Source organism: Ambystoma mexicanum, chromosome 10 (genome assembly GCF_040938575.1).
Source record: "Ambystoma mexicanum isolate Mex_15411 chromosome 10, UKY_AmexF1_1, whole genome shotgun sequence".
Lineage (NCBI taxonomy): Eukaryota > Metazoa > Chordata > Amphibia > Caudata > Ambystomatidae > Ambystoma > Ambystoma mexicanum.
Window position 1 is genome coordinate 268,990,195 of NC_090932.1, and position 22,541 is coordinate 269,012,735.

Sequence of the window (22,541 nt, forward strand, 5' to 3'; positions counted from 1 at the left end):
CTTTCTTAGTAGCAACCAATCACTGGTCTCTGGGTCATACTGCCCCCAGCCAATGACTGCCCTCTCCCTAAACCCCGCCCCTGGCAGCCATCGTCATATTTGGTAGCACGTAAAGTGACAGTATGACCAAGTGAAGAGCCGCAGAGGGGTAGGAGGGAGGGTTTGCATGTGAATCCATGCCAGACCCATGCTGGAGAACAACATTTAAAGGTAAGTAACTTGTTCCTTCTCCAGCATGGGGTCTGGCATGGATTCACATGCTCATGAATATAAGAATACATAGAAGTACACACAAGCACAACCACGGGAGGTGGCAAGGCTCAACATTAAGCAACTCTTACCTCCTCACCAGGCTCACCTTAAGCGAACAGGTTGCGCAGCACTGCCTGGCCGACTCTGGACTCCTCTCTGGAATCCCGGTCGACGCAGTAGGTGTCCAGCAGGGGCACACCAGACAAGAATGCCGTGGTAGCAGTGATCGCTCTGGTCGAGTGGGCTCTCGGATGGCCGGGCAACAGTGGGTTTGCCAACCCGTGACAGTGCATGATGCAGCCAGAGAGACATCTGGAAATGCAAGCCTTCGAGAAAGCCTTCCCTTGATTTACAGGTCCAAAATTCACAAACAGCTGTGAAGTCTTCCGAAAACTCTTCGTGCGATCCACGTAGAACTTCAGCGCTCTAGCTACATCCAGCGAGTGCAAAGTCCTCTCGGCCGGCAACGGGAAGAAAACTGGTTACACCAAGGGCTCGTTGAGGTGAAAGTCCGACGGCACCTTGGGCATGAAGAAGGGGTGCGTCCTCAGCACCACTCTCGTTTCGTTGAAAGTCAAGTATGGAGGCTTGCAGGATAGGGCCTGGATCTCTCCCACTCGTCGTGCGGAGGTGATGGCCACAAGAAATGCTGTCTTCCTCGACAGGAACTTCAACAGTGCCGAATGCAGAGGCTCGAATGGCGCCCCCATGAGCCTGTCAGCACCACGTTGAGCACCCACGCCGGGGCCGGAGCTTTCACCGGCAGGAACGATCGGAACAGTCCTTTCATAAATTCCTTCACCAGGCGATGAGACCACAGGGATGGACGTCCTGTAGTTCTGGTGTATCGGGAAATTGCTGCCAGCTGTATCTTGATGGAAGCATGCGCCAGTCCCGCCTTGGCCAGCGACAGTAGGTACAGTAGCACTTGAGGGGCCGTAATCCGTAGAGGGTTAATCTTCTGTGCACGGCACCAGACAGAGAACCTCTTCCACTTGTGTCCGTAGCACTTGAGAGTTGAGGACGCACTTGCCTTTGCAAGGACCTCTTTTCAGTCCGCCGGGATATCGTACCCTCCAAACTCTAGTGCTGCAGGAGCCAGGCCTGCAAGTTCAGCAACCCCGGTCGTGATGAAGGATGGCGCCTCCTTCTCTGGGGAGAAGATCTGCGCCCGTCAACAGTTTGATCGGTGGGGAAGCTGACAAGTCCAGAACCAGATCTGTCTCGGCCACGCCGGTGCGACGAGGGTCATCCTGCACCGGGACCTCTTGAGTTGATTGATGAGTCGGAGCAGCAACTGTAACAGAGGGAACGCATACAGGAACAGGCCGTCCCAGGGGAACGAGAAAGCATCGCCCATGCTCCTCGGCTGGGGAAACCTGCTGGCGAACCTCTGTCATTTGGAGTTGGTCGCTGTCGCGAACAGGTCGATCTGGGGTTTGCCCCATCGCTGGAAGAGTCGATCCACTTGATCCTGGCGTAGTTCCCACTCGTGGCACGAGCGCAGTTCCATGCTGAGTGAGTCGGCCATGGTGTTTTTTTTATTCCTGCCAGGTGGAAGGGTACCAGAAACATCCCCTGGGCGACTGCCCAGTGCCACAGATCCTGGGCCTCCTTGGATAGGGCTGGGGATCTGGTTCCTCCCTGCTTCCGGATGCACAACATCGTGGTGGTGTTGTCGGTGAAGATCCTCACCACATTGCGCTTGAGGGACGGGAGGAACGACCTGAGGGCCCAGAACACCGCCCGTAGCTCCAGTACGTTGATGTGGAGCAGCCTCTCCTCCAGGAGCCAAAGGCCTCTCGTGTGAAGATCTCCGGTGTGCGCTCCCCACCCCTCCAGGGAGGCATCCGTCGTCACCGTAACCTGGTGTACTGGGGTCTGAAAGTCTGTGCCCGCCGCGAGATGCGCGCGGGTGCCCCACCACCGAATTGCTTGGCGGAAGCCCTCGTCGAGCGAGATCTTGTCCCCAAAACTGCTGCCGCTTGTATCCAACGGACGTCGAGGAACTCCTGTAGAGGACTCATCCGAAGCTTGCACAGGCGCACCAGATAGATGCACAAGGACATCATCCCCGAGAAGGGACTGGATGGCCCTCACCCTGGCCACGTCCGTAGTCAAGAGATGCTGCACCTTGCTCAGGATGGCCTTCGTCCTTTCCTCCGATGGCGAGGTCAGTCGCGCTACTGTATCGAGCTTGGCTCCCAGAAACAGTGCCACCTGCGACGGAACCAGGTGGGATTTGGGGAAGTTGATGGAGAATCCCAGGTCCGTGAGCAGCCGTACGGTCTTCGCTGTGTGTTCGACAGCGAGTTCCGTTGTTCCTGCTCGGATGAGCCAATCGTCCAGGTAGGGGTAGACGTGGATCCTCTGCAGACGCAGTCGCGCCGCCACTGGAGCTAGGCACTTGGTGAATACCCTGGGCGCCGACTTCAATCCGAATGGGAGGGCCTTGAACTGGTAGTGCCGCCCTTGGACTACGAACCTGAGAAACTTTTGGTGTCCTTTTACGATGGGGATGTGAAGGTACGCATCCTCCAAATCCAACGATGATAGAAGTCTCCTTCCTCCAGCTGGCCCAGCACGTGCTGGAGGGTGACCATCCGGAACTTCTGTGCCTTGATGTATTTGTTTAGCCGACGCAAGTCCAGGATGGGACGCCATCCTCCTGTCTTCTTTCTGACGAGGAAGTATCTTGAGTATACTCCGGAGCCCCGGAGCCTCTTTTGGACGAGCTCGATGGCTCCCTTCTTGAGCATCGCCCTTCCCTCCAACAGCAGTTGAGGGATGTGATTTTCCTTCCTGGCCACGGGAGGAATGCGGAGGCACTTCTTTAGGAATTCCAGAGGGTGCCCGTGGGCCAGGGCATCCAGCACCCAACGGTCGGTGGAGATGGACTCCCACACGCTGATGAACTTCGTCAGCCAGCCTCCCACCGGGGTGCTTCGGTGGGGGCCCGACGCAACTGCCGGTTCAGTCTTGCTTGGCGGCAGCCTTGCCACCTTGGCTTCCCTGGCGACGACGGCGAGATCCCCCCGACTTGCCTCGTCCCCTGCAGGCTTCTTGCGATGAGGAACGGGCCGCCTGACGGTATGTCGAGGAGCTGCCGCCGAACCCTTTGGAGGCACCTTGATTTCCTCCGGAGTTCCGAAAGGGCGGCCATCACTGCTGCAGAACTCCCAAGGCCCGAGCCATCTCTGTGTTGGCCTTAATGGCCTGAAGGGACTCATCCACTGTCTTCCCAAACAGATTGTTCCCGAAGGGCATGTCCAAAACTTTGGCTTGTACGTCTTGGCGGAAATCCATTGCCTTGAACCACCCTCGCCGTCAAAGGCAAATGCTGTTGCCCAACTGGCGGAAACTGGTGTCGGCAATGTCCGTGGCCAGCGTTATGGCATGGTCCGACGCCACCTCACCCTCCTGTAGGATCGCCAGGGCCTCTGCCCTCTTGTCATCCGGGAGGAAGTCCAACAGGGGGGCGATCTTGTACCACAACTCCCTGTTGTAGCGGGCCACAATCGCTAGGGCGTGGGCCGCCTTAATCGTCGTCGCCGCAGTCGACATGGCTTGTCGTCCCATGGCATCTAGTTTCTTTCCCTCGGCGTCCGGCGGGGGAGTTGAAGCAGATGCCCTCCCGCTTTCTTCTTGGCCACTGCCGAGACGACCGAATCCGAGGTCGGTTGTGCTCTAAGGCATAAAGGGAGCCGTCGGGGACCCGGTACTACTTCTTGTACCGGTCCCTCTTGGCAGGCTTCGTGGACGGGTTCTTCAGGAGAGCAAGTCCCTCGTCCCAGATGTCATCCAGCAACGGCACCGCGAGGACCGTCTTCCTCTTGGCCTCGCGCTGTTGGTAGAGGAAGCCTTCCTTCTTTTCTTCGGGGCAGAGCTGGAAAAGCTCGGACGCCCTGGCAATCATGGCGTGGAAGGAGCCAATTTTGTCAGGCGGGGATGCCCCAGGAATCGGCGACGGGAGGTCAGTCCCGTTGTCACCACCGTCGTCATCCGTCCCCGTCGTGGCCGTATCTGTTCCTGTGTCATCTCTCAGGACCGGGGAAGGAGACAAAGAATGAGAGGGCCGTGAGGGCTGAAAGGGTGGGGCTGGATGAATCCTCCTCCTCTTGTTTGGAGGGCTTCCCGACGGACCCGGTTCAGTGTGTCATCTGTCGAGGGTAGGGGCAATCTCGTCCTTCTCTCTGTACATAAGGCTTGGATTGCTGTCAAAATGGCCGCCGAGTTGTCCTGTGGCTCGGGCTGCGACGGTTGCTCCTCCTCCACAGGAGCCTCGTCGTTGCCACCCTCACTCTCATTGTCCCCTCATCGGGATCCCTCCCGTGGGACCAGGCCTCTTCCAAATTCTTGTCGAGTCCCTCTTAGACTTCGATCAGCTCCTCCTCAGAGACTGTGTCCGTGTCCGTAACGGCCACCGCCCCCCCCCCTTTTGCACCGGGGTCTTCACAGGGGTGTTCTCGATGGGCTTAAAAGAGGATTCTCTGGGCCCCGAGGTCGCCTCCACTGGGGTAGCCTCCACAGGCTTCGCCAGGGCCGCAGCGACTCCCTCAATAGAGGCTTTGGCCACTTGAATCAAGGCCTTCACCACCTTGGGCGCGCTTGAGGGCTTCACCTTAGGGGGAGAGTCACCGCCTCGCTCCCCTTCGGCTGGTTCCTTTGAGATCGACCAGGGCCTCTCCAGAAGCTTAGCCGGGTTCTCAGATTTTCTCTTCCCGAAGCCAGAGTGTTGGCTCGTGGTTGATGGCGTCAGTGAAGGTGCGCCCTGCCTGGCAGCCGAGGAGCCTGACCGTTCGGCGCTCCCGGTGCCCACGGTGCTTTGCCTTCTGCTGGGCCCCCGTCATCAGGGCATCCTCACAGGACTTAGAAGACCGCTCGGACTTCTTCGCACCTGTTAGGCTCTTGCCTTCGAGCCAGTTGGTGAGACGGGTCCGATGATCCCTCATAGTCCGATCCGACATGTTCATGCAAAACGCACAGTCCTTCTCCACGTGCGTTTTGTCCTTGTGAAGACAGTAGAGGCACCTCGAGTGCTCGTCCTCCTTGAACACATTCTGTAATCCGCATCCATGACAGTTCCTAAACAGCTTGGATCAGGGTGTCGAGCTTCCTTTCTCCTGGGCCATGTCTGCGGGGTAGGCCTCAGAAACTTCTGGAATCCTCCAAGAAGCGTAACTCGACAAAAACTTCACCCTTGAGGGGCATAGAAAAGTCTGAAACGGGTCCCCGTTGATCGGAAGTATAAACGGTGGAGCTTGAGGCTCGACTGACCGAAAACATGAGATAAAACTCTTAGAAAAAACGCAAAACGCAGTAAAGCTCGAGAGCTATAGCACAAGGACTCCCAACACTCAAACGTGCAGTAAAAATCTGAGGATGGCTGCCAGTGGCGGGGCTTAGGGAGAGAGCAGTCATTGGCTGGAGGCAGTATGACCCAGAGACCAGTGATTGGTTGCTACTAAGAAAGACAGATCAGAAACGGATACTGAGTTTTTTCTTTACCAAGGATTCCCAGCCTGAAGACGGGGAATATTCATGAGCATGTGAATCCATGCCAGACCCCATGCCGGAGAAAGATCAACATTGGTGCACCAGTGTCCAAAGCGCCCTCTCCAACAAAGTCACAGGTCTACAAATCAAAATAAAAAAAGAATCCCTAACCAATTCCACAAACTCTACCGATACCCCCCCACCCTACACTCAACACTACATCTAACCCACTCTCCCGCTTCAGCTTCTCTAAAGTCTCCATGCTAGAAGAGGAAAAAATTATCCTTGGCCTCAAACCTTCTAACTGCCAGGGTGACCCTTGCCCCTCACAAATCATTAAGGACGCAGCAAGAGACCTCTCACCATTCATCACCAAACTCATTAACACCTCTTTCTCATCAGGCATTGTCCCCAATAATCTTAAAGAGTCCTGGGTTCTCCCTTTACTCAAGCCCCTCCCCCCTAGACCCATCTGTAGCTACTAACTACAGACCCATCACAACCATCCACTTCCTACTCAATATTCGACAAGACAGTTTACCTACAAATACAACAATACCTTGAATTAAACCATCTCCTGGGAATCCGGCAATCGGGTTTCAGACCCCAACACGAGACAGAGACTGCCCTAATCGATCTCAAAGCTCAAATTGATACCCTTAGAGATAACGGGAAAACTGCTCTATTACTTCTTCTTGATCTCTCTGCAGCATTTGATTTAGTAGATCATAAAATTCTCTGCAATCACTAACGCAGCAGCCCATTTCTCCCAAGAAGCCATAGGTTGGATTGAATCCTTCCTGAATAGCAGGTCTATGTGTGTCTTCTCTACCTCAGCGTCCCCTGACCCTATCCCCATCACTTGCGGGGGGGGGGGGGATGATGCGTTTCTCAAAGCATTGTACAACGTGTTCACAAAGCCCCTGTTTGATGACCTTGACGGCCTGGCTATCACCTACACAAATTAAGCCAATGATACCCAGATCCTCATCCCGTTGACGGGAGATTACAATAAGGATTTGGCCTTGGTGAACAGGGTGTACCTCATCATCCAGGCATGGATGGCCTCCCACAGCCTATGCCTGAATGATAACAAGACCGAACTCTGTATCCTCGGTTCCACCCCCAACCTAAACAAATTGGATCATAACTACACTAACTTCATCATAGATGGCAACTCTATCAAGGTAGCCAAGGAAGTTAAAACTTTAGGAATTTACCTAGTCTCCTCCCTCTCCTGCCGCAAACAGGCTAGTTCCATGGCCTCCTCCACAACCCACACTTGCAAACTAATAAGAGCAGCCAAACCCTTCCGTTCCACCCAGAGCTGCACTACCTTAGCCAGAGCCCTTATACTATCAAAATTGGACTACTGCAACGCCCTCTATGTAGGAGCCAACAAATATGTTACAAACAAAATCCAGACTCTGCAAAACAATGCTCTTAGAGCAGTGCTTAGCATTCCCAAGAGAGCACACATATCCAATATCAGGAGAGCCCATAACTGGCTCACCACCTCCGACAAAATCCTGCATAAAGTAGCCTCCTTAACTCATAAATGCCTCAACTATGCAGCCCCTCGCTGCTTAGTCGACAGAATAAAAAGATACACCCCCAACAGACCTACCGGAACCGCCAATGCCAACCTGCTCCTAGTTCCCAGGTTCAAACGAACCAAAACAGGCGGCAACAGCTTCCAGGTGAAAGCAGCCCAACATTGGAACTCTCTGCCACTCTTCCTAAGGGCACCGCAAACTTACCCCCACTTAAGACGCAATTACATTCAGTGGATAAAGGACAATGACCATTAACTCACCTGCCTACCCCACATATACCTGTAATATGTATATTTGTGAATTGTTTCACATATGTGAATATGTACATTTTTAACTGTGTATCACTCCCGTAACTGTTGTACCTATGCTCACTCTGCAATTACTGTACAGCACTGTAACCAAGCTGAGAATAATCTTGTTGCACCTGCGCCCTTCTACATTCGGGTCTGGCGCGCAATATAAATAAACTTTAGTTGAAACTCCAGAGTGTGTCCGCGGGCGAGAGTGTCCAGCACCCATCAATCGGTGGAGAGGTTTTCCCACGAGCTGAAGAAGTTCGCCAGCTGGCCTCCCACCGGAGTGCAGGGATGGGGGCCCGACATCACACCCAGTTCAATCCTGCGTGGAGGCCGGCACCCTGCCCTGGGAGCCTTAAGCATTGATGACGACGGTGGCCACCTCCCAAGGGCCTTGGAACTACCCTTGTCTGGACCTCTTGTCTGAAGTCAGTGGCCTTCAGCCAACCACGACGACGGAGGCAAACACTGTTGCTCAACTGGCAGTACCCTGTGTCTGCAATGTCCAGGGCCACAGTGATGGCATGGTCCGACTTCACCTCGCCCTCCTGAAGGATTTCCATTGCCTCTACCCACTTGTCCTCGGGGAGGAAGTCCAGGATCAGGGCCATCTTAAACCAAAGCTCCCGGTCGTACCTGGTCAGGATTGCTAAGGCGTTGGCCGACTTCATCGTTGTCGCTGCCAAATAAATGACTTTCTGTCCCACGATATCCAGTTTCTTCCCCTTGCTGTCCAGGGGGACAGATGTTGACGACAATTGATTGGATGATTTCTTTCTTGCCGGAGCCGAGTCCGGCAATGGTTGCGACCTGAGACACTTGGGTGCAGACTCCAGCACCCAATACTTTAGCCGGTCTCTTAGCCGGCGCCGAGGAAGGATTCATCAGGCGCGCCAGCCCCTCGTCCCAGACATGGTCCAGGAGTGGTACTGACAGAATGGTTTTCCTCTTTGCCTCCCAGCGTTGGTACAGGAAACCTTCCTTTTTCCTCTCTTCCGGGGTGAGCTGAAAAAGGTCTGACACACGGGCTAGCATGGAATGAAAGGATCCCACCTCGTCCAGTGGAGAAGCCCTTGGTGGTGTGAGAGGCCACCACAGTCATCGGTGTCAGTTGTAGCCTTTTCTTTCCCTGGGTGCGGGAGGGGAGTGGGAGAACAGTGATGGCTGGAGTGGAGGTGTAGGGTGTCTCCTCCTTTTCTTCAGCGGAGGCGGCCCCAGTGTCAACGGGGTCATCATCGGTGGTGTCGCTGGTGGTGCCGTCAGCATCCTCTTCTGAATCTCCGACACCAGTGTGTGGAGGGTCGAGAGAATATCCTACAACAGGTCCCTAAGTGGGAACAGGGGAACAGGATCGCTGGGCTCAGCACCTGTACCGTCGTCCCTTGGTCGATCGGCATCGCCGCCTCCAGCAGGCAACATCTTGATGTTCTCGTCGTCATCACCCACGTCCTCTTGGATGGTGTGGACAGAAACTTCTTCCTCATCGGATGATGAAATATCCGTGCCCTGAAGCTCTTCCACTCACCCCCCCCCCCTACGCCCCTCTTCAGGTCCTGAAGTGTCAGCCTAGGGCTGATGTCTGGCACCCTCTTCACCGGAGTCTTCTCCACTGGTTTGTCCGAAGCCTCCCACCTGGGAGGAAGTGTCACTCTGGCTCCCACCAGAGTAGCTTGAGCCGAGAGGGCGGCCGCCAGCATCTCAATGGCACATGACGGCCTGGTCTGAACTACCTTGGGTCTGCATCGCAAGGACGTATCCCATGTCCTGTCCAGTCTCATCATGCTTCTCTGGGGTAGCCGACTTCCTTCCAGACGAAGAATCGGAGTGATGGCTGGAGATCGAAGCAGATTGAGACTGAGCGTGCCCTGCCCATTGCGGGACCCGCTTGCGCAGCGAACCCGGCGGAAACAGACTTGCAGTGCTTGGCCTTGTCTTGGGCCCCCACGCATGGAGCACCCTCAAAGGACTTAGAAGCCCGCTCAGGATGGCCGGATCCAGATGAGGCATGCCCCTGAGGCTGACTCGGGGTAGGGGCTTTGGCCTTGATCCACGTCGCCAGACAGGCATGCCGGTCCTTCATTGTGCGCTTGGGGAGGCCACAGCAAATTTCACAATCTTCCTCCTTGTGCGTCAGGTGCAAACAATACAGGCACTGGGAATGCTGGTCATCCATGAAAACATTCTGAAAACCGCAGCAGGAGCAAAGCTTGAAGAGGGTAGCTGCATCCTTCTCCTCTGACATGCTCTGGCGCGGTGTAGGCATGAATGACTTCCGGAAGCTTCCAAGAACAAACACTCGACGATTTAAGCCCTTGTGGGGCCAAGAACGAAGCCTACAAACGGATCCCCGTTGATCTGATAAGCGATGGAGCACACATGCTCAACTGACAAAAACAGTTTTCCCACCAAATAAGCGTAGAAAAACGCAGAAAGCTAGAAGAGCAAAACACAAGGACTCCCAACACTTGAACGTGTGGTAAAAATCTGAAGATGGCTACCAGAGCAGGGGCTTGGGGAGAGGGCAGTCATTGGCTGGTGTCAGTTTGAGCCAGAGCTTAGCGATTGGTATTTAGGAGAAAGACAGTAAAAAAAAAAATTAAAAAATAAAAAGTGACACTTTTCTTTTACCAAGGATTCCCAGCCTGACGACGGGGAATATTCATGACCATGTGAATCCATGCCAGACCCCATGCTGGAGAAACTCATCTTTTCCTTTGACATCGTCAAGGTGTGAACGCGGCCCAAGCCTGGGCCTTCCGAACAAGTTGAAGAGAAGAACTGGTGATTAACGCATATCTTCGCAGACAACTGAGCCTCACTACGGATGGAAAAAAATAAATGAAGAAATAAATGCATCTGAAAAAACTTGAAAAAATAGCTAAATAAGATAAGTAAGGTGAGAGGAACCCTCCCCATTCCCCCAACAGTGTGGTAAGTTGAAGATAGCCACCTGGGTGGAGCTTAGGGAGAGGCCGGTCATTGGATAGGGGCAGTACGACACAAAAGGGCAGTGATTTGTTATAGGAGAGACGAGCAGTTTATAGGCTAAAGCAAAACTGCTTTTATTTTTACTGCAGATTTCCAGCCTGACTGGGAATATTCATGAGCATGTGAATCCATGCTAGACCCCATGCTGGACAAGGCTGATTTAAAGATGTTTTAAAGCCTGAATAAGTTGTTCATATTTTCCCCAATCTATGTTCCCATTAGTAACTATGCATGTGTAAAGAATAGGTGAAAACACGACAGCGGCCTAATAAACCAACATGTACAATGGTTATGCAAATGAAATAAGAAAAATAAGCAACACCAAAGGATTTGTGTTAATTCTTGCGCAAATTACATTCCATTTTTCATACAAAAAACAACTAAACATCTGACAATCTGTACATAGGGCATGGAACATTCTCTGAGTGAGAGAGGACATCTTTGGAAAGGAAGAGTAGTGGAGATTGAATCTCTGTACTCAGCAACATGAAGGGGGTGGGAATGAAAGGGGGAACCCCCAAGACTCAACACACTAAAACAAAACAATTCCAGCTTTTATCCACAGATATGACATTGTGGATGAGATGGTGGGTCATAGTGTGTTAAGGTTTGTTCTGAAGGAACAATACATTGAGTAAGGAAGGTGGAGAAAAACACATTGGTGTGGTTGAATGAGATAAGCCAGTTGAAAGGTGGCTGGCAGTTCAAAGTTGTCCGGTTCCAAGAGCCAACTGTTTTAGCTTTGCACAATTTAAGAGGGGTCTTGCCCGGGTAATGTCTCCGTCCTGCTTGGGGATTCTTGATCAGCAGTGGCTCTGGCTTCTCCCCTGCATATTTCGCTCATTAAGAGTTCACCCAATGTTTCCATTCAAATATTGTAAAATATTAACTTGGCAGAGGATTCAGTCAATCCAACATCTATCGGCTTCTGCCACCACCACGCCCTGATCCCCTTGCAGCTCCTCTGCGTGACTGTCCAGAGTTTATGCTGCTTCCACCTCTCCAGTTTGCACTTCTGCCTCCTCTGGATGAGGTGCTGTTGGCTGAAGGACCTCCAAATCCTTCCTCATGGAGGGAATCCCCATCTTGAGGGCCAGATCGGCTGGACTTTCCCACTCTTTGGGATGAAGGTGCACTGCCTCGTCCTAAGAGGTGGAAAAAGAAAAACAGTGCATCAGACTGCTTCATAGGCTTAGTGTTTTGCCCCTCTAACTGAATATTTGATCATGCACACTTCTTTACCAACTTGATCCCCCTATTTGATAAGACATACATTGGCAATTATGATTTATGGTAATTTGTAAACATGACTACTGAAAACAATGCATTTGGGAACATGCTTAAGTAACAGAAAGGATATAAGCAGGACTGAAGAATTTGGATGACCAATGTCGTTTAAACACTGAAAACACAACAAATGTGCATGTATTTGCAGTCTCTACAATGACAGATAACTTTTTGACTATGTTCCAAGTTATTTAAAATTGAACACTTAAAAAAAGAAATTGTGAAATGGTGGAAGATTACCACCTTAAACGACTATCGGGATATGGTGTACCACAGAGTACCACTTTCGTGTAAGGAAATGAAAAACTTCACAAAATTGTAAAAACATTTTTACAAATGAGTTCATCACTATGATTAAATTACTAATCTCTCACATTTGGCCCTTTTACTCACTGTAACCTAGCCTGAGTGGATGTTAGCATTTGCATCATGTTACATCAGGAAAACAAAGAGAAATAAAGCCGAAAACAATCTAACATAGATCATACTTCAGGCGCCATTCTCCAAATGCATCGTTGGTAGAAAATTCCACAAAAAGAGTTTGAATGGCATCATGGACCCATTATGACTGAACACTAGAGATGGCAACATTTCTCTTATTAAAACAATAATTCTGTATATTTACCCTACAAAAAATACATAAGGGCTTGAACAAGCAGGACAAATTGCCACAAGATAGTCAACCATGGGTGTAATTATAGGTGGGCTGGGGGAGGACAGGGGGTTTTGTCCCCCCAACTTCTGTGGCATGCCTTTTTGTCCCCCCCACCCCATCTTTTGGAGGGAGGGCAGGGGGGCTGCAATCATCAATTATGTAATTGGACAGCGTGAGCCCGGCTTGGGTGCTCAGCAAGGCTTGCGCTGCCTCATTACATAATGCAGAGATGCCTGGCAGCCGCGCTGCAACACATTCAGGGCTGGGATGCCCTGCGTGGCTCAGTCCCTCACCCGGCTGGCCTGACTCAAAGTCAGCAGCCAGGGTGCTGAACTGGGAGTTGCAGGGCCTGGCACCTGTGCCGTCACACTAGCAGCAGCACTTCCGGGGGCCAGCGGCACAGCATCGTTTTCCAGCTTTGTGTTTGTGCGACACACAGACAGGAACTAGGAAGCTCATTCAGCTTCCTGGTTTCTGTCTGGAGGTGCGTGACTGCGAAGAGGTCAGGTCGGTGTAGCATGAGACACGGCCCGAGCAGCATTTGAAAGCAGAGCAGAATTACTTTAAAAAAATATACATGTTTAATTGTGTATGTTTGTTGGGGAGCTCTGCCCAAGCCCTCAGAGGCAAAATACATGCAAACTTCCTAATTAGCATATGCATTGCACCAACAGAAGTGACTTCACAGAAAAGGACATTCGAAGGCGCATCATCAGTCTTTGATACTTGGAGGTACCATTTCCATTATAATGGCATGATACATTAACGTACACTTTGAAGTGAATCAGAATCACTTACAGAGCTGCAGATAAGGCACATTGTGATTAAATAATTTGCTCAGGATCACACACTTGGTTAAATGGTGCAACTGGGATGTGGACAATTTAGGCAACCGTGCACATCTTTTCCAGGCTTAGTTGATGTAGCTCCCCCCCCCCAATGCGACTCTCCCGCTCTGTACTTCACTGCGTGGAGCCATTGGAACACAGGAAAACATACCTTAATTTTAATCAGTCAGAATCTTGTAGAAAAAAATCTATCAGCACGTAGACACATAAGGTGCGTTTGGAGATATATGGCATTTAAAAATCTAAACCAATTATACTTTGTCACCCACTGCACTGACCAATGATTTCTGCCTTTGAATGATATATTTTATTTGTATCGCGCTCATACACAAGTGTTTCAGAGTGCGACCAGGCAAAAGGGGAGAATACAACAACGATCTTACAAGGCCCAGTGACATTGAGAACATGCAAGTGCATGGGAAAGGGATAGGGGAAAAGTGCATGGAAGGGGGAGAGTGGAGAGTGCGGACCAGAGGGGAGACAAATAAATAAAAACAAATCGATAGAGGCAATAAACAGCCAACAAGTGGCAAGTGCTGTGTTTACGGCAGCAGACTGGGGTAAGTCTGATAAGTGCAGAAAAAGAAGAACATGAAGGAGTGGGGGACTGCATGGGTACAGATACGGTCCTCAGTGCAAGGGGTGGCCAGGATGCAGTGCAGGAGGGTAGCAGGGTGACCCGTTACCTGGGCCCAGGGGACAGAGGGTGGCCAGGTGCACAGTGCCAAGAGAGCAGATCAGCAGGGGAGAGAGGGGGAGTGAAGTCAGAAGCAAAGAGGAAGCTCTTGAGGTGCTTCCGGAACCGAAGATGGTTCTCCTCAAGTTTTAGAGTGGCAGGGAGGCTATTCCAGAGGGAGGCCCCAGCCGAAGACATATCTACCCCCCCGCTCGTTTCTTTGAAAAACAGCTACCCATGAGGGAGTTAGAGGTAGAGGAGAGAAGAGCTCGGGAGGGGAGGTATCGGTTAAGGGATCGCTGAAGGTATTTAGGACCCAGGCCCCAGAAAGCCTTGTGGACAATGCAGAGGGTTTTGAATTTAATCCTTGCATCCACTGGGAGCCAATGGAGAGATTTCAGAGCTGGAGAGATACGATCCCAGGGCTTGAGGCCAAGGACAAGTCGAATGAAAGGAAAGATCAGGCGAATTGCTGACATTCCAGTGAATCTGGTCCTTTCGGCCATGGCTTTATAGTTCAGCTAGGTCAAGTCAGAATTTCAGGTATCAGGGGGTGATGAAGCCTGGTTTGCTCAATGGTTTCATGTGTTATTGTAAATGTACATATAAATGTTGTGTGCACACAGTGTATGTCAGTGGAGGTGCATTTGTGTGAGAGTGTGTGTGCAAGCATATGTGTGTTGACTTTTAGGTCTGAATGAATGATAAATAATGCACTGTTTGTATGTTCTAGTGTATGTTCTAGTGGAATGAAGTTTGTGAATGTTATGTGTCACTGGGTGCATGGCAGGCCGGCTGAAGATATGCGGTGGCCCAATTGAATTTTAAAAGAGTTCCCACCAGTCTTATGAAATTTGTAACAGAGCGTCTGCAATGGGCTCTTGTGGTGTAGTAGTTTAGTGTTATCCCTCAGGGATTTAGGTTGTTTGACCGACAAACAAAATCACGGCAGAATTAACCAGTCATTTTCGCTGCGAATACGGTTTTACCTCGGTACAAAAAACCAAACCCATGTCCCCTCAAATCGCCAGTACTACGATAAATCCCCCCACTTACCTTTTCTCCATCCGTTGCCTCTCCTGTAACCTGCAGCGTCAGATCCATCCCTTTGACGCGGGTCGGATCTGTTGCCTCACCGTCCCTTTTCTTTGTTGGGTCCCCTGCCACCAATGCTGAGCAAGCAGGGATACCCGTGCAACCACTGAAGCCAAAAATACCGAACATGGGCTGAGTGGGCCACCCCTGCAACCACTGCTCTTCATGTTCAGTATCTTCGGCTTCGAACTAATGGTGGTGGCCGAAATCTGTCAAACAATTTTTTTTTAACAATTTGGCCGAAACAATCCCTCACAGCCACCATCTGCCGTCCCTTCGGTTCCATGTAATTTCATTGCGGGATGTTTTTTCACTGGGTTTTTTACCGAGATTTTCTTTTACGAAAAAAACCATCACATTTTTTTCAAATTATTCTTGGGGGGTCCTCCTCACCCCCAACTCCACCATTTTCTTTCATTTGTATTTATTCCCAAAGACCCACACCAAATATATATAATTTACTAACCCCCCCTAAAAAATATGATGTTTTTTTAGAAAAAAAATTCCCAGTAAAAAACCCAGTGAAAAAAACATTCTGCGATGAAAGGACGTCGTACCGTCCCTTCACCCCTTTCCTTCAGTTGTCATGTCCCCCCCAACATTTTCAGATACTCCACTGCCATCAACCGAGGTTTTAGCAGGAATAAGATCTGCGGTTACGAAGAGACCCAAAATGACAAATTTTGGGGAGTAATACTAATCATTGTGAATATAGTTGAAACACTCATCGATACAGCGTATAAGCCCTCAACAAGAAAACAGACTATCTGGCCCATTGTGTGTTAATCAAATCCTGTGCTTGAATTTAGCCTCAAATTCATAACATATACGTGATTTATAGAGGAGTGGATCAGTCACTTACTGTTTAGGAAACCCAACCCACATTAACATAGAATTTAGTGCTTGAGACACTATTACCTTGGGCAATGTACACCAAGAAAACATCCCTTAGAAGAAAAATGATTTCCAACATTCGTACAGGAAGTTCTGCCATGGACGATTTGGGCGCTAACTTTGGGCCACTGCATTTATTAAAGTACTGACTTCCATCAGCCCACATTGGTGTAACACTGAACCTACCCTAGAACTAGAATACTAAACATGGAAAAATAATATGGCTATGAGACATCAAGTATCTCATAGTAGTTTATCCCCCATATCGAACATGAGCACAGGGCACAAGAAATAAGCTATTATAGTGGACTGCAAAACAAAGCTCCCTATGACTACAACCACCAAGACTCCCCCTACAAGTCTGCAAGCCATCTGGAACACTGATAGGCTCCCAGAGGGACAGGTGTTGCACTGGCTCCCTTATTCAATTTGCTCTGGGGGTCTAAGCAGGATGTTAGGTATGAATTGGTGCTGTCACACTGTGTGAGACTACACAACACTTATCTGCTTGGTATTAGGTAACCCATCTTTTGGTATAGGTCTGTACTATACAAGTTGGTAGTGTGACTTAGCAGCTAGGCCATCTCAAGAGGGGTAATAGTGAGCTGTAGAGCTGTACAAATGAAATACTTAAATACAAGTAGCCAGGTAATACTTAAATAACTATTAATAAATGAAACCTTGAGTTTATTTAATTAACATACATTTTTAAATAAGCATTCGTTAAAAATGCAATTAGGTGTAACAATGTAGATATACTTTAAAATTACTTTTCAGAATCAAAACAAGTTAGTGGATAAGCTTCTTACACAATTCCTACACTCTGAGATGACTTCAATCACAAGGACAGTAATAGCATTTATATATATCACTAGTAAACTTTGCAGATTCTGCGGTTTATAGAAAGGAAAGTATAGGGAAGGAAAAATGTTGGATAGTTTCTCAGTACATGCAAGGACAGCTAAATCTTCCAACGAAATCTAGATTAGCCTTTCACAACAGTAGCAGTATACAACAAGCTACCACCTATGAGGGACAAACAGTATCAAAGTCAATGGAGTCTTCAGGGAGCCAGGACAGCCAAAATCATTTGGGACACACTATGGATCTGATGCACTTCTTAGATCCAAAGTCTTGCACAAAGTTAGAGAGGTTCAATAAAATCACTGTATGGTCAACAGCTGTGAAGCCTGTGAGAAGGAAGTTCAAATTATCATTTCTGTGCTAATTCCCTTCAACCTTAAAGTCCAGCAAAAGAGCTGGGGTGTCTCTAGGACTTTTTAATTTTAACCCTGGAGAGAGTGAGCCCTTTTTCACACACATGTATTTTGATCTGTTTTGGACTCTGTTTCCTTTGTTTTTGGAGTCTGACAAACTTCACAGGCATCTACTTTTTGTATGGTGTTAAGAGAGAATTCTCACCCAAGTGCTAAATTACCCCTACATTCGAGTCCTCCAACTCTTTTGCTAAACTTTGGGGCTTTGAACTTTTCAATTCTGTTGGTTTTCTGTGTTTATTCCTTTGGTTATGGAGTTTTAGATAACTCCATAGGCATCATCTTTTTATTGTTGTGTCACACAGCACCTTTAGTGCAGTGGCACAGGGGTGTCCTCTGGACTTCCAAAGGTTTAAATACCTTCTCTGAGACTGACTGTCTCCCAGAGAATGTAAAGTTAAATTGACTTTACTAGTCTTTAAATTCATAGACCCAGCACACACACACCATCTTCCTATAGAGTGCTGGAGGGGTTACATAGTATCCCCTGTGTCTAAACAGTCATGTAGCAGTCAAATGCTACCCTTTCTTATTGAAAAGGCTGGTGGCAGCGGTTTTATAACGAACTACCATGATTTTTCCCGACCGCGAACACCGGTAGCTAAAAATCACAAGAGCCATGTTTTTCAAGATGGCGCTTTAAGCCCCTTTGTTTAAACTGGTCCTGGTCTTCTGTTTTTGCCATTTCTTTTTGGAAAGGTCCTTCTAGTGTTTGTCTCTGCACGCTAAACTCGGTTTGGTCCCTTTGTTCGTGTGCCTTTGGCGGGCTTTAGGACAGAAGTCCGCCCTTGGCGCCTGAGTGTCTTGGGTGGGCAGGAAGTGAGGGAGGTGCCCGAATCTCCCTGTGCTTAGTCTCCTAGGATACCCAAATGCACTCTGTGGTGATTGGCTGGCTGACTGTCCGGCAAGGACAGCCACCCTGCTGGGTGAGTGACAGCCAGGCTGGAATGAATGGGAGAGTACTGAATAAAAGGCGAGTCCTTTGGCTTGGAAGGCAGAGTCGACCACTGGACGAAGGAACTCAAAGATGAGCTTGAAGAGGACGCCTGCTGCAACTCCTGGACTGATGGTTTGCCCGGTGAAGCCCTGCTGCAGTGCCAAACCACCAAGTTTGCATCGACAGAGAAGCCCCTGCAAGGACTTCTCCCCTTGAGTTGGTGGGACCAATCAACTCCAAAGTAAGCCACCTGCACATCCATCTCGCAGCTGGTTGAATTTCCACAAAGTTGCTGCTGGAAACTGTATAGCTAGTGAGAGGAACACCAGATTGTGTGCTTTGTTTTTCAGCTGGCCTAGAGCTTTTGGAAGATCCTCTAGACTCCCAGAGGAAAGGTTTTCTTTCAGCTGTTCCAGCAACAGAGTGCGGGACCCCAGAAGCAAGGAGAGTCCATCTCGACAGCCAGGAACCGCAGTGTTGCTATTTGCGGTAGACACTAGGAGGTGAAACACTTAGCCACCAAAAGAAGTTTGCCGGTTGCAGGTTTTGACTGTGCCAGTGCATTGCATGAGTCCCCCGACGTCCTCCCTCTTGTCCCCACAACTGAGGCCCAGGAACAGTGAGATCTGCAGAGCTGCACAGGAACAGAAGTCATCACCTACATCTTTTCTTCATTTCCAAGGTACTGTAAAACAAGTCCAAGAGACCTTACCTTTTACTGTAGAGTTGCTTGAAACTTCTACAACTCACAAGTCTAATCAGCTTGTGGCCCTACATTTGATTCTTCTTTTCATCAAAGTCTCCTAAGAACTTGTGCAAAGACGTTTCCGTTTACTTACCAGAAGTGCTTCATCCTATAAAAGACTTTTGCCCATTGACTTTGGCTTGGCCTATTGAATTGTAAGACTCTTCTTGGAGGATCCAAAAGTATTTGCCTGCTTAAGAATATCTGTGGTCTCGTGTGTTCTAATAACATTTGCCTTTGACCTACTTCTAAGTATTCTAAATGGCAACAGTAAGATATTAATGTCCCCAGCACCCTAGTTATTGAGGTCACCTGTGGGTGTCGGTTGTGTATGTGGGTCATCCCAAAAGGGTCTTTACTGATTTAGAAACTAAGTGTACAGTATTGAAGTGTATTTGTGTGTTACTAGTATATTGCTCCCTTCTGAAGAAGGCTTTATAACTGATAAATTAATAATGGTTTATGCAAGAAACGTTGAGTGTAAGAGTTTATTTGAATACCTGTAACTGTAAATCTCAGTGTACCTCCTCAACAGCTCACATTTATCCCTCTTGAGATAAGCCTGGCTGCTCAACACGCTATCAAAACTTTGTAGCTTATACCAAAGGTAGGGTTGCCTATACCGGTAGTCAGAGTTGTGTGTAGTGGTCCTAGAGGGTACTGCATACAAACTTTGCCTAACAGTCACAGCCTGCCCTTCTGCCTCAGCCTATTTCCACTGGGACCCCACAAGGTCCAGTTTTAAGCCCAGAGTATGTTTCACTTGAGTCAACGAGATTAGAGTTGGAATTCAAGAAACTGTATGCCCAAGCTGAAGCCAAACATCAAGATATCAAACTCAGAAAGAGATGCAACATGAGATGGATATGAAAAGACTGCCCTTGATTCTGCTTCACTTTCAGGGTCCGCTATGTCTGCTAGTCCCAAGAGGCCCCGCCTGCCCAAAGAAACAGTATGTATGACCCAAAGCTTGATGTATTGGATTGGTTGTGTATGTTTGAAACACCTATCGCCGTCAAGGAATCAGGGGGAATGATTTAATCCCTTGGCTCATGTCTAGGCTACCCCTGAATAGCTGTGATGTAAAGGAGCTGGGTGTCATTGAGATAAAGGATTATGAATCTGTGTAGCTGGCATTAATAACCAGATTTGGGTAAACTCCTTACCAGTACCTTGAGAGGTTTAGAAGCCTCAAAAAGACTGATGGTACCCCTTGGGCTATCCGAGTATGTGAGTATTTAAAGAACTTAGATGGTTGGGTTAAGGATTACAGAGTGAACACCTTGGAAGGAATGAGATATTTTTGTTAGAATATATTTTTGATGCCTGCTCTCCTGAGCTGAGACAGCACATGGCTGACTCAAAAGAGATAGATACCAAAAAGTTAGCACAGGCTGCCGACTTGTGTGTAGCCAACAGGGCCACTCACAAGGACCATGGGGGAACTCACAAGAAGGAAGAAGGGAAGCAGCACAAGAAAGAGGGAAAAGAGACTTCAAATTCCAACCATCCAAAAGAGGGCCACAAACGTAGTAAGAGTAAATTCCATGTGAAACCTGGTAAATCTAGTGAAACCTCTGGTGCTAAACCAGAGGGAGGTCATCAGAAACCCCCATTCTATAGAACATTTGGGAAATGTTTTGTATGTGGGTCTACTGATCATGCTAAAGGGGATCTCAGATTCAAGGATAAACCTTCAGGGGTCCACACTGCCCCCTGAGCTTTCATCCCTGAGTGAGAAGTTCATATGGCAAGTGGCAACTTTCAACTACTGGTTGAGGATCCCACTGGAGTCGAAGTCAGTGTTTCTTTAGTGTCCCTGGGTCTGTGGGAACAGAATGTGGATGTGTACAACCCCATACCTAATAACACCAAAGAATTTTATAAGGACAGTGTACTTTTAAATGGTCAAGAGACCCCTGCCATTAGAGACACTGGGGCAAGCAGAACAGTGGTTGATGAGTTTTTGTAAACCTGTGGATGTGACTAAAGCACCCAAAGGTCACACTGAACTTGCTGGAGGCCCTATCCAAATGGTTCCTATTCTACCAGCTTTCATGCAGTGCAATAATATGACTGTTGTAATACCTTTCAGGGTACAGAATGAAATGACTGCGAGAGTCCTGTTGGGGAATTAATTGAAAACTCTTGGAGTTGTATCTAGTACCCCCAGGCCTCCCAGTAAAAGGAAGCAGGAGTAAACAAGATTGGCCAGAGAGGCAATTTTAGGAGACTCTCAGTGGAAGGTTGAGATTTCCAATAACCCCAGTCCACAGGAAGGCCAACCTTCTATTTCCAGGAAAAAGAAAGACAGAAGAGAAATCTAAAGTCTCTGGGAGAAAGAAAGGTCTGAAACCTATACTTGTTCACAGGACAAGGACATCCCCAAGAGGACAGTCCCAGGTCACAACAGTGACCCCTTCCCCAGCTGAGTTTGAGTGGGAGGATCAACCAAACATAGAACAAACAGCTACTGGTGTCAGAGCTGGAAGGAAACATTTCCTATGTTGGAGATCTGGATCCTAAAGACCATCCTGAACTTCAAACTTTACTTGCAGAAGGTGGAGCCTCTAGGGCAGACTTCAGCAGAGGTCAAAGAGAGTGTCCCTCTCTAGAAGGTTTTCGCCAACAGGGCAAGAGCCAGGGAAGCATAGACTGTACTGGGAGGATGGCCTCTATAGTGAGTCTACTGAGTCTATCCCAGGAGACTTGTATTGCCCCAGGAGGTGAGACAAAAGTGCTTAGAGTTAGCCAATGAGATTCCTCTGGCTGGCCACCCGAGTTTCAAGAGGACCAAAGAGGTGATCTCTGTATTTCTCTTGGCCCAAGATGGGGGAAGATGTAGAAACATTCTGTAATGGCTGTCGCACTTGTCAGACTTCTGGCAAGAGTGGAGCCAAGAATGTGGCACCTTTAGTGCCCCTCCCAGTGGTTGGAGACCCTTTTGAGAGGGTGGTTATTGACATACTTGGTCCTCTAGACCCTCCAGCCTCTTCAGACAACCGATTTATGTTGGTTGTGGTAGACCATGCTACCAGGTATCCTGAGGCAATACCTATGAGAACTGTTACTGCTCAGGCAGTGGCTAAGGCCTTCATTGGCATTTTTACTTGGGTATGTTTTCCTAAAGAGGTAATCTTGATTGTTATGTCCCACTACATGCAGACCATGTGGTAAAACTGTGGCATGACCTACACGTTCTCAACAGACTACCATTCCTAAACCAATGGGTTGGTGGAGAGGTGTAACAGTACTACATAAGTGCTTTAGAGGAACCCCTTAGAGGTGTACCTTCTACTGCTATGCATTCCATTTGCTTATAGGGAAGTCCCTCATGCAAGGGTTGGGTACAGCTCCTTTGAACTTCTCTATGGTCATCAGGTCAGAGGCCCTTTAGCCCTGATCAAGGAAGGGTTGGAGAGTGCTCTTCCCTCAAGCCAGTGAGAGTCACTGACTATGTGCTGGGCCTCAGGAATAGGATGGCACTCATGATAGAAGCATCAGATAACCTCGAATCAGGTCAGGCTCTGGTCAAACAT

General features: G+C 49.0%; 1 protein-coding gene across 2 annotated transcripts in view; it reads right to left on the reverse strand.

Moving 5' to 3' along the window:
* Positions 1-10,905: 10,905 nt before the first annotated feature.
* WDR33 (WD repeat domain 33) overlaps positions 10,906-22,541 on the reverse strand; it is a 935,332-nt gene continuing 923,696 nt past the window's right edge. For both annotated transcript variants that reach the window (XM_069617826.1, XM_069617825.1), the window contains one exon: positions 10,906-11,733. In XM_069617826.1, coding sequence (XP_069473927.1) covers positions 11,507-11,733 — 227 coding nt within the window. In that variant the 3' untranslated portion in view covers positions 10,906-11,506. The remainder of the gene's footprint in view (positions 11,734-22,541) is intronic.